Here is a 15,581-nt window from a genome sequence, read left to right on the forward strand (position 1 = left end):
GGAAAAACAAACGTTTGTATAGGATTTTTCATTGGCACAATATTGAATTAAATTTTTCCAGTGCTCTCTAAAAAACATTGAATAAATGTAAAAATCTAGCACACCATGGATTTACTTTATATGTGATTTTTGTTTGCAATGTTTGTGGAAAATTTTTGAGACTCAAAGATTTGCCAAACATATCAATTATTTTCTCTGGGAATTTTTTTGTATTTTATATAAAAATGAATGATGTGGTATGATTGCCAATGAGACGACTCTCCACCAGAGACCAGATGACATAGAAGTTAGCAACTGTAGGTCACTGTGCGGCCTTCGGTAATGAGCAAAACCCATACCGCAGAGTCAGCTATAAAAGGCCCCGAACTTACAAATGTAAAACAATTCAAACGAGAAAACTAACGGCCTGATTTATATACAAAACAATGCTCTTGACTTGGGACATGCACTTTATTCAAATAAAATAACCAATAATTTGTCGAGACAATCTTTAGAGAGCGGGATTACACGCTTTTGGTATGCGGGATATAGGAGGTAAAGATAAGTGGGGAAGTGGAATATATTGGTAAGAAGTACGTGGGATCTCTTTAAATACTTAAATGCAGCAAAACAATCTTGAAGTTCATACCTTTTCGTTTTGAATAAAATGATGTTCATACTAAAATCTTATCCACTATATGAGATATACATGAAAGTAGTTGTCGTCTGTTTATATAGTTCATACGTGTTTCTCGTTTCTCGTTTTTATATAGATTAGACCGTTGGTTTTTACCGTTTTAATGGTTTTACACAAGTAATTTTTTGGGGCCCTTTAAAGCTTGCTGTTCGGTGTGAGCCAATGCTCCGTGTTGAAGGCCGTACCTTGACCTATAATGGTTTACTTTTATAAATTGTAACTTGGATGGAAAGTTGTCTGATTGGCACTCATACCACGTCTTCCTATATCTAAGCACTCATTATAACGTTAAAACGTTATACGTTGATATTTATTGATATTATCTCAGAAATAACCGGAGGTCTGTATAAAATATTCCCGGCTATATTTAAAACCGAAAACCGGGAAGGGAATATGCCGGGAATATTTTCGGTAATTGTAATTCGTGTTACCCTGTTGTGTGAAACTTATAAAATCAAACAACAAATGAAATTACAACTTCTACTATTCCCATACTTAAGAATTTAAACCTCCTTGCACCCGATTTCATTTGAGAAAAATTGAGGATTTATAATCGACTTATATTAACAGAAAGGTGTAACAGTTCTGTGACGAGAATCTACAAAGGTCAAACTTATCTTATCAAATAAAGTTTGACGCAATCACCACGTATCGTTTTGCCAAAAACTTCTCTTTTTAGCGATTATAGTTATGATCTATAAAAATATATGTATGCAATCCATGTTAAACAACCGGAATAAAATCTCCAAAAATTATATTTGCGATGAAAAAAACACAATAAGCGTATATTTCATATTTGTGTTAGATTGAAATATACAATATAGTTCCACTTATCTAGTTATATCCGCCAATTAATAAACCTAACATGATTGACGTGTAAGGATTCTTTGAATTTTGGTGGACATCACGTTTTTTACGGAATGATTCATCAGCTTCTGTTTTAATGGTTCCAGTCACTTGTTTGATAACAGTTACCTCTTCTTGGACAGTCACTATGGCAGTCATAACCCCTGGTTGAGTGGAAATATCTTCCCCGTATGGATCAGTTGTGTTATCCCCATCAAACAGATATCCGAAGTTGTAGTAAACAAAAATAAGTACACATGCAGCCACAACTGCTCCAGTTACTAGTCCTGATCCGAAAAATTTGAATTTCGTCACAAAAGGTCTTTCAAAGTCACTCATTAAAGGATGTGGCATTTTGTCTAATTGTTTTCTGGTTCCTATAAAACAAAGCAGAATTGTTGACAGCTGAATGGATGAACGTATTACGTCCAACATAAAGTATTTCATGAAAATCAGGACGAAAACTTAATGTGGTATGAATAGCAAAAGGATTTTTTTTCCCATTTTACTATAGGTGTTTATCTGGTATCAACATACACTTAAAAGTCTGAACAACCTGTGACTACAGCCATTGTTAACTTACCAGTTCAAATCATTTCGAATTTTCTTTTTTCTCATTTCCAAGATCGTATCACATGCACCAGATAAATTTGATTTTTCTGTGATTTAGATTTTTGCCGTTTAGAAGTTAAATCCTTTGATGTTCTAAAGAATTGTGAATTATAGCATTTATAGATAAAAATGAAAATAAAATAAGCTGTTTTGTTTTTAAATTTAAAACAATAAAATGAACGATTACAGACTGTTTAAAATCAATTTTCATTGACAAAACATTTATCGTTTCAAAGTTTTTGCCATTGACTGTCTGAACAATTTAGAATATTGATTTTTTTTAAATTTTCAATTAAAAAAAAAAATTATTTGACAGTGTGTTTTATGAATAGAAAAGGAATGCAATGGACGCTTTGAGTTTGATTTTCGTAAATTTTCTTGAGTTTTGAATTCAGTCGATATTCTGGGGAAAAATTAGGATAAATATTTCCCTCTTATAATCCTTATTATGAAATTTCTGCTTCAAATTTGATATGCAGGGGCGTTTCTGTGATATTTGAAAGAGGGGGCGTAGAATGAAATATTTCGCCGAGCGGAGCGAGGCGAGACGAAAATTTTTTTGGACCTTCTTTTGGCTAAAAAACATAAAATAATTAATGAATATGATAAATTGCCATATTCAATACAATATAAGCAGATTACGATAGTTTTGTTTTTTTTAAAGGGGGGACGTACGCCCATTACGCCCTCACCTGGACCCGCCACTGATATGTGTATTAAGCTTATCGTAATTATATTTAATTATTTTTTCAAAATACTGTATTATTTGAATGATTTGAAACATGAAAACAAAATCTGTCAAAAATACTCACAAATTATGACAACTTTCAATAATCGTTACAACTTCACTTGAAGACGTCTGGAAAAGGTTTGAACACTTGAATTAAGATTTTTACAAATTTCTCTATGAGAGTCTGGATGGGGGGTCCTTCATTTTTGTATTCTTTAATTTTTTGGGCCATTTTCACTATTCTTTATATTTATGCCCATTATTCTCTTTTCTTTATATTTTAGCACCTCATTATTCTCTATTCTTTATTTTTTTTGGTCCATTTTTCTCTATTCTTTAAATTTTTTGCCCATTATTCTCTATTGTGTAAACCCCCCATCCACGCCCTCCTCTATGATAATCAATATTACAAGAAAATCTCTAAATATTTTAAAGAAAAGGGATCATTTTACTCCAAATATTGATCGGCAGTTATGTGGCAAAAAGAAATAAATTGATAACCTTGATATATACGGTGAATTTCTTGAAATGGATAGTTAACTATTCCACACTATGTGCTGAAAGAAGGGTAAGATTGCAACGATGATAAAGTCTGAGAATCTTCATACTGATGCAGGTAACGATGACAACGGCTGAGAAGCTTCATGCTGATGCAGGTAACGATCTCACAAAGTCTGAGAAGCTTCATACTGATGCAGGTAACGATCACAAAGTCTGAGAAGCTTCATACTGATGCAGGTAACGATCACAAAGTCTGAGTAGCTTCATACTGATGCAGGTAACGATCACAAAGGCTGAGAAGCTTCATGCTGATGCAGGTAACGATCACAAAGTCTGAGAAGCTTCATACTGATGCAGGTAACGATGACAAAGTCTGAGAAGCTACATACTGATGCGGGTAACGATGACAAAGTCTGAGAAGCTTCATACTGATGCAGGTAACGATGACAAAGTCTAAGAAGCTTCATACTGATGCAGGTAACGATCACAAAGTCTGAGAAGCTTCATACTGATGCAGGTAACGATCACAAAGTCTGAGAAGCTTTATACTGATGCAGGTAACGATCACAAAGTCTGAGAAGCTTCATACTGATGCAGGTAGCGATCACAAAGTCTGAGAAGCTTCATACTGATGCAGGTAGCGATGCCAAAGTCTGAGAAGCTTCATACTGATGCAGGTAACGATAACAAAGTCTGAGAAGCTTCATACTGATGCAGGTAACGATGACAAAGTCTGAGAAGCTTCATACTGATGCAGGTAACGATGACAAAGTCTGAGAAGCTTCATACTGATGCAGGTAGCGATGCCAAAGTCTGAGAAGCTTCATACTGATGCAGGTAACGATGACAAAGTCTGAGAAGCTTCATTCTGATGTAGGTAACGACGATAAAGTCTGAGAAGCTTCATACTGATGCAGGTAACGATGACAAAGTCTAATAAGCTTCATACTGATGCAGGTAACGATGAAAAAGTCTGAGAAGCTTCATACTGATGCAGGTAACGACGATAAAGTCTGAGAAGCTTCATACTGACGCAGGTAACGATGACAAAGTCTTATAAGCTTCATACTGATGCAGGTAACGATGACAAAGTCTGAGAAGCTTCATACTGATGCAGGTAACGACGATAAAGTCTGAGAAGCTTCATACTGATGCAGGTAACGATGATAAAGTCTAATAAGCTTCATACTGATGCAGGTAACGATCACAAAGTCTAAGAAGCTTTATACTGATGCAGGTAACGATCACAAAGTCTGAGAAGCTTTATACTGATGCAGGTAGCGATGACAAAGTCTGAGAAGCTTCATACTGATGCAGGTAACGATGACAAAGTCTAAGAAGCTTCATACTGATGCAGGTAACTATAAAGTTCATACTGATGCAGGTAACAATAAAGTTCATACTAATGCAGGTAACTATAAAGTCACAAACATTTCTAACACATGTTTTACTTTTTGAAGATACACGTCTATGCTGTATCGAATTTAGATACTTTTTTCCAACTAAGTCACCCCTAAAATGTAAGAAGATACCTAAAGATATGGATACATACAACGAAGAGCAAAAGAGCTCCGGAAGGGACATCAATTTCTATTCTACAAATAGCAACCACCAAGAAACTTAAAAAATAATGAACATGAAATTTTCCGTATTGTTTCAATGGTCACTATGTTCCACAAAACCTGTGAGGTTTGCCAACCAATAAAGAATACTAGTAAATGAGAATCGTATGTAGATGGTCTTCTCATCCTCAATCCACGAAAAGTTCAAATAATATGGATTGTAGTTTCAAATGATCTCAAAACTGAATTTTTAACTTTTGTGCCTTGACTTTTTGTCCAACATTCTTCCCATCATCAATCCCATGGGATGTTTAAAAGTTGGTAAATCAAATTCAAAGATTATTTCTGGCAGTCGTGTTTTTTTTTCATCCTAATTTGGATCATTTGTAGAAGCTCTTCTAAAACATTCCTACAAAGTTGGGTCGGACCCGAAGATTCAGTGGGGATTGATTGGTTGGTTGTTCCTACAAAGTTTGGTTGGACCAGATGATTCAGTAACGATTGATTGGTTGGTTGTTCCGTGTTTACCGTTCAGTAGCAAACATTTTATGTATATTCAACAGCGCCTGCATATGGAGTATATATCTCCCAGTTGATACGATATTCCAGAGCTTGCATTTCCTTGATAGAGGGTTGCTGCTCACAAAGAAGCTATTAAACCAAGGGTTCCAAGTGGTGAAGTTGAAATCATCCCTCCGAAAATGTTATGGACGCCATCATGAGTAAGAAAATTCTACGGACGCCATCATGAGTTGGTTAACCGTTATGGAATATTTGTATCACAGATGACAACGGATATGTACCAGTTGTCGTAACTACAATCCCGTCCCCTTTTCCCCGAATGTGACCTACCGAATTAGACTCATCACCGGGTTTGTACTAACATGAGCAACACGACGGGTGCCACATGTGGAGCAGGATCTGCTTACCCCTCCGTAGCACCACAGTTTTTGGTTGGGTTCATGACGCTCAGTCTTTAGATTTCTATTTTGTGTACTGTTGTTTGTCTTTCTTTTTTAACCATGGCGTTGTCACTTTATTTTCGACTTATGAGTTTGAATGTCCCTTTTATAGTATATTTCTCCTGTTTTATAAAATCTACAATTAAGTCAGAATGGCTCAAATTGTCAGTCAGCCCTTGATAGAAGTTATTGTCCTTAATTGGCGATATTTAACCAATCTTTGGCGAATTTGCCCATTATTTTGAAAACTAATAATATAAATAGAAACTTTAAAAAGCAAAATTGATCAGCAGGACAAGATCTACAAATATGTTAGCGTTGGCAGTTAAGTTATTGCTTTTAAATGAAGATTTTTACCTAATTTTTCCCTTTTTTTGGCAAAAATTTTAGTTGATAAAGAAAAACTGTAAACAGCAAAAAATGATCAGAATGAGAACATCGTGAATGACGATTTTTATCCGTATTTTTTCCATTTTGGGTATGAATTATAAAAAATAGAAAGTGTAAGGGTAAACTGAACAGCATGACATGATCAACAAAGTGATTTTAGACATGAATTATAAAATAGATTATTCAAGTCTACAATGCTGGAGAGTGGCCATTGTTGAAGATGCATATAGATCCAGGTGATCCGCATAGGCTTTTTAGAGCCTCTAGTTTTTAAAGCAGTGTCTGTCAGTAGCCTTGTCCGATCGGAATGGGAACGTTAAATCCACTGCCCAGAGTAAGGTGAGTGCCACGCATTTAAAAAAAACTCTTGCGACAACTACCTGATGTGGTATGCTGCAATGCAAAATGTCTGTCTTTATCCAACATAACCTCACTTTCCAGTGGTATTTTCAACATTTCAATCCCGGTCAACCTACATTGTAGGACTTACCTATCGTATTAATTGTTAATATGTTCTCGTCCTGGAAAAGAGAGACGAAAGATACCAAAGGGACATTCAAACTCATAAGTCGAAAACTGACAACGCCATAGCAAACAATTGTACACAAAACACAACATAGAAAACTAAAGACTGAGCAACACTAACCCCACCAAAAACAAGGGGTGATCTCAGGTGCACTGGTCGGGATAAGCAGATCCTGATCCACATGTGACACCCTTCGCGTTGCTCATTTAAGTACAAGCCCGATGATAAGTTTACAATTTGGTAGATCACATTCGTGAAAAGGAGGACGGGATTGTGGTCACCACAAATGGAACATATCCGTCGTCATCTGTGAAACAGGTATTCCAAAACGATCAACTAACTCGTGATGGCGTGACTTCCATAACATTTTTGAAGGAATGATTTCAACTTCGATCGCCACTTGGAACTCTTGGTTTAATAGCTTCTTTGTGAGCAGCAACCCTCTGTCAAGGAAATGATGATAGGAAATTCAGACCCTAGAATATTGTATTAACTGGGAGATATATATTCCCTATGCAGGCGCTGCTGGAATGTCGCTACTTAGAAATGGAAATTTCACAATTGGGAAGCTGAAATCATCTCATTTGTCGTAAAGTTTTGTTTTCAACCGACCCTCATTGTCAATTTCTAGATGTAAGTCAAGATATGATATGAGGCAGACTTAACTGTATCTGTTGTATCCTTGATCTCAAGTTCGATGGGATAGATGCGTTTAACATAGATACCAATATCTTGCTAATAATAATTTGCTACTAAAATTTCTAGGCAAAAACGCAAAAAATGTAAAATTGGTCAGTTAAGGGCAATAACTCCTGTTAGGAGTCAAATCATACTTGCTAATCATTCTTTTTATTATAGTTTCCAGATAAAATGTTCAAACGGAGAAAAAAAAACACGTAAAAATCGTCATAAAAGGGCAATAACTCCAATAAGGAGTCGACTGACGATTTCGACACCGTAACTTATTTGTAGATCTTGTTTTGTCGATCATTTTTGCAGTGTAAAGTAAATTTGTATCTATTATAGTTTTCAAAATAAAAGGCAAAAATGGAAACTAAGAGGCTCACAAGAGAATGGAGGGAGCGCTATTTGGTAAAAATCAGTCAGTTTGACATTTATGTTTACCTGTACTGCAATCAGTTATGTTTGCTTATCAGTAAATCTTATCTAATGGTATGTTTGTAGATCTTATATTGATGATATTTTTTACTGTTTACGCCTATTTATTACGAGATGACAGGCAGAATTATGAAAAGTAGTAAAACATCATCGTGTAAGGGCAATACATCCTGTAAGGAATCTGTCAATTTGGCCATGTTGACTTATTTGTAGATCTTATTTTGCTTTTAAAAGTTTTTATCAATCTAATATGGTTGTTGACAAAAATGCAAAAATAGTTAGAATCATAATTTAGCGGAAATAACTCCTATAAGGGGTCGGTTCACAATTTCGGCCATGTTGACTCATTTGTAGATCTGATTGTGCTGAACGCTTTTGCTATCTACTGTTTCTCTCTATCTTTCACGGGCAATAACTCCTCTAAGGGTTAAATCGATAATTTCGAAGAGATTGACTTATTTTGCTTAAATGTTTTTTTCCGATATATTGATGCACTTAGTTTGCTTAAATGTTTTTTTCCCATATATTGATGCACTCTTTCTATTATGGCTTAGATAAAAAAAAAAAAAAAAACATAAAATGGGTAAACATGGTTTTTCAGTGGCTCAGGAGTCAGTTGACAATTGCGGCCATATTGACTTGTTTGTAGATCTTTTTGTGTTGAACATCTTTGATATTTACAATTTCTCTCTGTTGGGGTGCCAACAAACAATGCATATAATATGTAAAAACCATCTTTAAAGGTCAATATCTCCTATTATAGGGTACTTGACAATTTTTGCCCTGTTGATTTACTTGTAGATTTTAATTTGCTGAACATTTTGCTATTTACAGTTTCTCTCTATCTATTATGGTTCCTCCAGAAATTGGGTAAAAATTCTCTTTCAAGGGCAACAACTCATATATTTCTTTCATGTTGAGTTATGTGTATATCTTATTTAACTGGTCATTATTACTCTTTAAAATTTATCTCTACTTATCTATTATAGTTTTCAAGATAATCAAAACTTCGAAATTTGCAAATATTTCAGGGGCAATAACTCCAAAGTAGATTGTCTCTTTTCCCTGAAAATAACACAGGAGATAGACCTTGACCTGCTGATCATTTTTACCCTTCAGTTTTGCAGATACAAACCAAAAACTGCATTCTTAAAATTGACATTACAGGGGCAACATCTACAAGAGAGTGATGGCAAAAGCTCGCCACATTGCATATTAGGCCAGATGAGCTAAAGATGGTAAATTCGTCATTTAAGTTTAAAAACTATACGAAGACAATTCAAGTTTTGATTTACATGGACAGTAGGTAGATCTAAATATTGTTTACAAAGGTATTCCTGTCTAATTTCTATAGTGGTTTTCAAAATAATAGACAAAATTTGCATGTTGCCCACATGTTCTAGTTATAGCAATATTGGCCATGTTGGCTGGCTGGGTGAATCATCAGACATATTTTTAAATTACATACCCCAATGATAATTATGGCAAATTTTGGTTCCAATTGGCCCAGTTGTTTTAGAAGAGAAGATTTTGTAAAAGTAAACAGACAACAACAACTGACTGACCCAAAGTGATGAGAATAACGCACAGGACCCTTTTAGGTCAGGTGAGCTTAAAGCGTCAGAAGATATCAAATGGGGAATCAAAACTCATAATTGGGAGAGACCAATAAAATCATGACAATAAATAACAAAAGACAAAGAGTCTATAAAACACTACTGAGCAACACAAACCAAACAAAAAACCAGGTGTGGTATCAGGTGCTCTGGATACTCACCCGAGGTAGACAAATCCTGCTCAACATGTGGCATTCTTCCTGTTGCTGGTGGTAAGTATAAATTCTAAGATGTAACAATTGAGGAAAAAAGGACAGGAGTGTGGCTAAGACAATTGGAACACATATGTGGTCATCTGTCACACCTATATTACATTACAGTCAATCATCTCATTACTTGCTTTTTATTGCAGGATTGTAAAATTAAGCCTTTTATCATGATAAACCTTTTGTGAAGGTTAAAAGGATATAATATAGAATAACAGCTGTTTAAACTTGAATACTACAATGTATATATGTCACACAAAATAATATTTGGGTTAAAATACAAATGACTTGGCTATTTCAAACTTTCCATATTAAAGCTTTTTAAAGATATTCACCATGGTTTTATTCAAATCTATTTCAGATTAAGTCTGCTAGGAATGTCTAGAATAACTGAAACAACTTTTGTACTTAAAGTTTATTTTATAATTTAGACATTTTAAATGTAGTACATGAACCACTGAAAGAATAAATGATTTTTTCCAACATTTTAAAATGCATTAACAAAACATTCTTACTCAAAAATAAATGTAGCAATATTTCTTATTCATAAATCAGAAACAGATGTAATACTAAAGATTTTTATTATTCAGGAACTTGAGTGTGGTTGCTGCTTCTTTGTCATTCCCCAAATGTCCTGCTATTCATTATTTTTAAACATTTACCTGTGTTATTACCTACAGGTACATTTACAATACATTATTTGGTGAATTCAAACTTCAAGACGTTAAGTATTGATAATGTTCTCTGCTTCAAATTCAAAATAACAACACATATAAAAATAAAATTTTAATAGAGTGTAAAAAAGATCAAAATAATTTTAAAGAAAAAGATGGAACTTTGTGATTGTTTTTGAGATGTACTGGTTTAAATATTTGAAAAACTACAATTTTGACAGAAAAAGAGGTATCTGGATTTTTCAAATGATATGTTCAGGACATTTTGAATGTAAAAGTGTATGAAAAGTGTAACTAGCTAACAAGAATTTGGAAATATTCTGGCAATAATGCGTTGGAAATGTAGATTTCTTTTATTCTTTTGTGTCATTGGGTTTCTGTCTCATGATGTATTCCTTACATCTCTATTCATTCATCAAAAAATATAAATAAATAAGTTGCAAGGCAAATATTTTTAATACTTAATTGCTTCAGATAAGTCAGAGGGGTTATGAAGTATAACGGAAAAGGAAAATATGAGAAATACACATCCAGAAAGAACAATTTGACCCCTTTTTCACCAATGACATGATGATTTAGATACAAATAGAGATTACCACAATTAGGACAGAACCAGAATATATAATAAGGTAGGACCTGCCACCAAACATTTTACCAATATGTTCTTTAATAACAGAAAGATTTCATGTTTCGTAAAATAAAACTGTAGCTTAAATGAGTTAGGTGATTGTCTGCTCCTGAATGCAAAGGCAGATTAACTTGTATCATGGAAGCACTATATACAATATAGTACTCCATGCTGGTACATTTTTACTAACAATATAAGAAAAAGTAATAATAATTTTTTGTTTTCAGAAATTAATTCTATAAAGATCTAATTGTTCACAATCAACTTTCTAACATGTTAATGTAAAATTACTGACTATTTAATACAACCTACAGGTTAAATAATTTAGAAAGTTAGTGCACTAATTTTGAGACAATTGCAATTAACAATTATTAGGAAAAGAACACTATAGTTGAGAGTTTTATAACTATCAGATGATCAGTCTATATATTGAATGCCATTTTTTATTTACTTTTGCAGAAAATGACTAAAGGCATGTATTTTATGTAATTTTTCAAGTTAGATATACTCATTTTGGACATCCCATAAGTAAAATCTCATTAATGAGATTCAAGAGAGGGTGTTTTACACATGGATTGGAAGCTAAGAAGGGATACAATTTCTGGGTTATGTGACTTGGATTATTCCAGAGAAAACTGTATGTATTAAGCACTGGGGAAAACACTGTAAGGACTGTAAGAAGGGTAGGAATTTTATGATTTTTAGAAAGAAATATCTCAGATTTCCTACTGTAAAATTGGCATGAGTAAATGGTGTGAGATGCGAGTAACTCCCTCTCCCATCTTTACAATTCATCTGAAATAAATCTAGCTTTTTGCAAACTAAAGATAGGGGGGGGATTTTTAACTGACAAGGAAGATAGCTGAGAGGATTGACATTTTTTTTTTTAACCTGAATGAAAACCATTTATACTAATGATATAAATTAGTACCAATTAAACAAAATAGTTATACAATTAACATTAAATATTATGTACAACTAATCACTGTACTTTGCAATGCTGGTACACTGCAAAACCTTATAACATAGCCGGAATGACTCTGTTTATAAAAATTTTACTTAATTAATATCTTTGTGGGAAAATCTTTCATCTGGATGTAGAAGTATTCATATGATTTATTCAAAGTCTCAATTTAGTCTCCTCTCTTTGACTAAATATATTGCATCTTATTTTATTCTCATGAATTCAATGAACTATTGTTCCTACAGTGCTGTTTCCAGAATCTTCTTTAATTGTTTTGTCAGCAAGAAATGAAAGTGTTTTCATTGTCTGTTAAGCAGGTTTTCCATTCTACTGCTCTTTGAATAATAAGATGACCAAAATTAATATAAATTCCCATCAATTTCCATATTTGTCCTGAAAAAAAAGACAAGTAAATGTAAATAATATGTAATATATTCTATGCTATATCATCTACATTTCTAACCAACAATCACAACATGTATCTACAGTTTCTTTACCACAGATCACAGAAAAGTAATAAAAAATAAAAATGGTCCTTTTTATTTACATTATACATGTTTCCACTACAATAAAAATGATTAAAGGTTTATTAAACAGATCAGATATATTCATTATTTGAAGTGCCTTGATTTTGTATATTAAAGAACATACTGTAAATTCAGAAATTTATGTGTGTAATTATTATTGTGAATGTGGAACAATATATGAAATTTGGAGCAGGGTTGGAAAACTTATACTGTTGCATATTTCGAAATGATAAAAATATTGCAAAATTTTCTGAATTTAGTTATCTTAATTCTAAAATATTATTAACAAGGAAATGCTGAAATAATAGTAAAACCCTACTTTATTTCTTATTTTCCCATGCTTTAAACACTTCTGTTAATTTAGAAATTAATGTGTGCATTTTTTATTGCAAATTATTAAAGAATGGACAAAAATGTGAGATTCATTATTGCGATTTCAGGAAAATTTGCATACAGATATATGGATTTGATATCAGAATGTGAGTTGTATATATAGCGAATCTCACCTAGTCACATTAATTGCATTAGTAAAAACCTCACCATAATTTCTGAAATCTTAGAGAAATGCCAAAAAATACCATGTATAATACAAATTTGATGATATCACAATGTGTTTTGTACAAACAAGAATGACATTGTTAAACTTTACACACCAAAATGTCATCTAGGTAAAATCTCTTATAACCCATGATATCAGATTCAAATAATTTCTAGCTGAAGGTATTTTGTTTTTTATCATTTTTATCATTTGTAAGTATATTTTGATTTAGTCCGACAGAAAAATAAATATTAAAATTACATGAATATTCTTTGAAATAAAACAATTCTGTTTTTAAGAAAAAGTTAGTTGTTGTTGAGTTCACAAGTATATTTCAAAGCTTGCAAGATAGCTTTAAAGATATATCTATTTAACTTTTTGATTTAATAAATAACTGAAATTCCTAGAATTTATTATAGATTTGATATTGTGACAAATAAAGCATATTACAAAGTATGTGGCAAATATAGTGCTTTTTATATCAACAACTTAAGCAAAAAAATTAGGTTAAAACAAGCACTGAGAAAATCCACTGCAAGAAAGATAAGCAAATATATTCTGTAATCAATTTTTTTTCCTGTTTTACCAATATTTTAGTTAAAAAAATCCAAAGAAAGTTCATACACCTTTAAACATTAAAAGCTAAAAAAACTGAAACAATGGTGAATGTTATGTGTGAAGCTGTAGAGTGCACTGGTATTTAATTAGTTTAAAGTCACTATATTAAAACCTTCCTAAATTTTGCCAATGATTCTCAAGTTTCTGTATTGGATACTACTTTTGTGAGTAACATTATATTTGTTATTTCAATATCCCCTCTTAGCAAAAGACAGTATTACCCTCCCTTTCCCCAACCTTGCTAGAATAGTTACAAAACGCAGAATGGGATCTTAAACATTTTTTATAATAGCATTATTAAAGGCAATTATTTTCTGAAATTATTTTAAAGGAAAAAGTTTTGTAGACAGAAGGAAATAATGCTGTTCTAAATTATACAACTTATGTTTATGATTTTATGCTGGTATGAATGCTGTTCTGTCTGGTCAAATTAACTGTTTAAAACATAGGACTGATGAAGAACTTACTAATTTTCCAATTAAAAAATATTTCTCAAAGCACAATTAATATTTTCTATAATAAAAGTTGTGAACAGTGATTGAGTTTACTTAATATTTCAAAATTGTGAATAGAGTAAACAGGAAACTGTATATACTTTTGTTAAGGCATACTACATTTTCTTGTGTTTTGATGAACCTAAGAAGAAGTGCTGCTACATGGGAGGAATTTATATAAAGAACACATCTCTATGGCAATCTACACAACATCAAATCAGTGCAAAATTAGCACACAACACACCTATAATCTTCTTCTTTATAATATCTTTAATTCTGAAACATAACATAGCAGGCAATGATGTGATGTGATGAAAAACAAACAAAATAAAAGATGAATAAGTGTTTTAAGCTGTATGTGAATAAATCAAATTGTAAAAAAGATTATTTTTTCTATGCAAGCAAAAATTATAATAATAAGTGCATTGTTTTTTACTTTAAAGCTGTATCCCCAGACATCAAATTATCCAATAATGTACACTTCCTCAATCAAAACAAGTACATCTTTTATATGCTTTAACTGGATCTTTTAAGTATTCAGCTTTAAGTTATCAATTTCAATAAATCATTTGAGAAAAATAAAGAACTTTTCAATCAAAATGGTGAATTTGAATGTGGTGATGAAAATTGAAGATTTAATAGACACATTACTATATGGGTATATGGTATTCAATTCTTTTTTTCCCCTTAACATTCTTCATTTCTTGATTTAGCAGTTTTCTAAGTTGGAAGGTCATTCAGAATTGTTTATCATAAATTTTGTCAAAATATTATCTAGAAGAATTCAAGTACATTACGACTTTTTTTAAAATCCATTCTTGAAACCATATCCTACATAGTTGTGGAAGAGTTTTACTTCAGAATAAATGGGCAATGTGTCCATGGGACACAGATTATGCCCCCGCTTGCATATAATGTTATAAAGGGATATAACTCCAGAACTGTAAAAGTGACGCTACCCAAATTACGGAAACAAAAAATTCAGCAATTTTTCCATTTGTAGAGGGGCATTACTCTAGAACAGCAAAATGGAGGCCACCAAAATTCGAACTTGATCTGTGTTTTGTGGTAATTAGCATTGTGTATAAGTTTCATAACATTTGGTTGAGGAAAACTAAAGTAAGAAAATGGAAATGAAAAATTCAGCAATTTTTCCATTTGTAGAGGGGCATAACTCTAGAACGGCAAAAGTGACGCCACCAAAATTCAATCTTGATCTGTGTTTTGTGGTAATAAGCATTGTGTATAAAGTTTCATAACATTTGGTTGAGGCAAACTAAAGTTAGAGAACGGAAACCAATTTTGGGACGTACGTACAGACTGACAAGGGTAAAACTTAATGCCCCCTCCACTATGGCGGGGGCATAAAAATGGGGAATTGGGAACTGTTTT

At 32.7% G+C, this 15,581-nt stretch overlaps 1 protein-coding gene across 4 annotated transcripts in view; it reads right to left on the reverse strand.

Annotated features, from left to right (window-relative positions):
• Window positions 1-10,146: 10,146 nt before the first annotated feature.
• Window positions 10,147-15,581, reverse strand: part of LOC127736444 (ADP-ribosylation factor GTPase-activating protein 2-like) — a 29,262-nt gene continuing 23,827 nt past the window's right edge. For 2 of the 4 annotated variants that reach the window (XR_007998965.1, XM_052246995.1), the window contains 2 exons: window positions 14,434-14,465; window positions 10,147-12,405 (listed from right to left, as the gene is read on the reverse strand). Coding sequence is in view for 2 of the 4 variants with exons in the window: in XM_052246995.1 (XP_052102955.1) it covers window positions 14,460-14,465 (6 nt within the window). In the remaining 2 variants the exon portion in view is untranslated. The remainder of the gene's footprint in view (window positions 12,406-14,433; window positions 14,466-15,581) is intronic. The other 2 variants (XM_052246993.1, XM_052246994.1) reach the window with 1 other exon arrangement.

The sequence above is a fragment of the Mytilus californianus genome, unplaced genomic scaffold (genome assembly GCF_021869535.1).
Source record: "Mytilus californianus isolate M0D057914Y unplaced genomic scaffold, xbMytCali1.0.p SCAF_31, whole genome shotgun sequence".
NCBI lineage: Eukaryota > Metazoa > Mollusca > Bivalvia > Mytilida > Mytilidae > Mytilus > Mytilus californianus.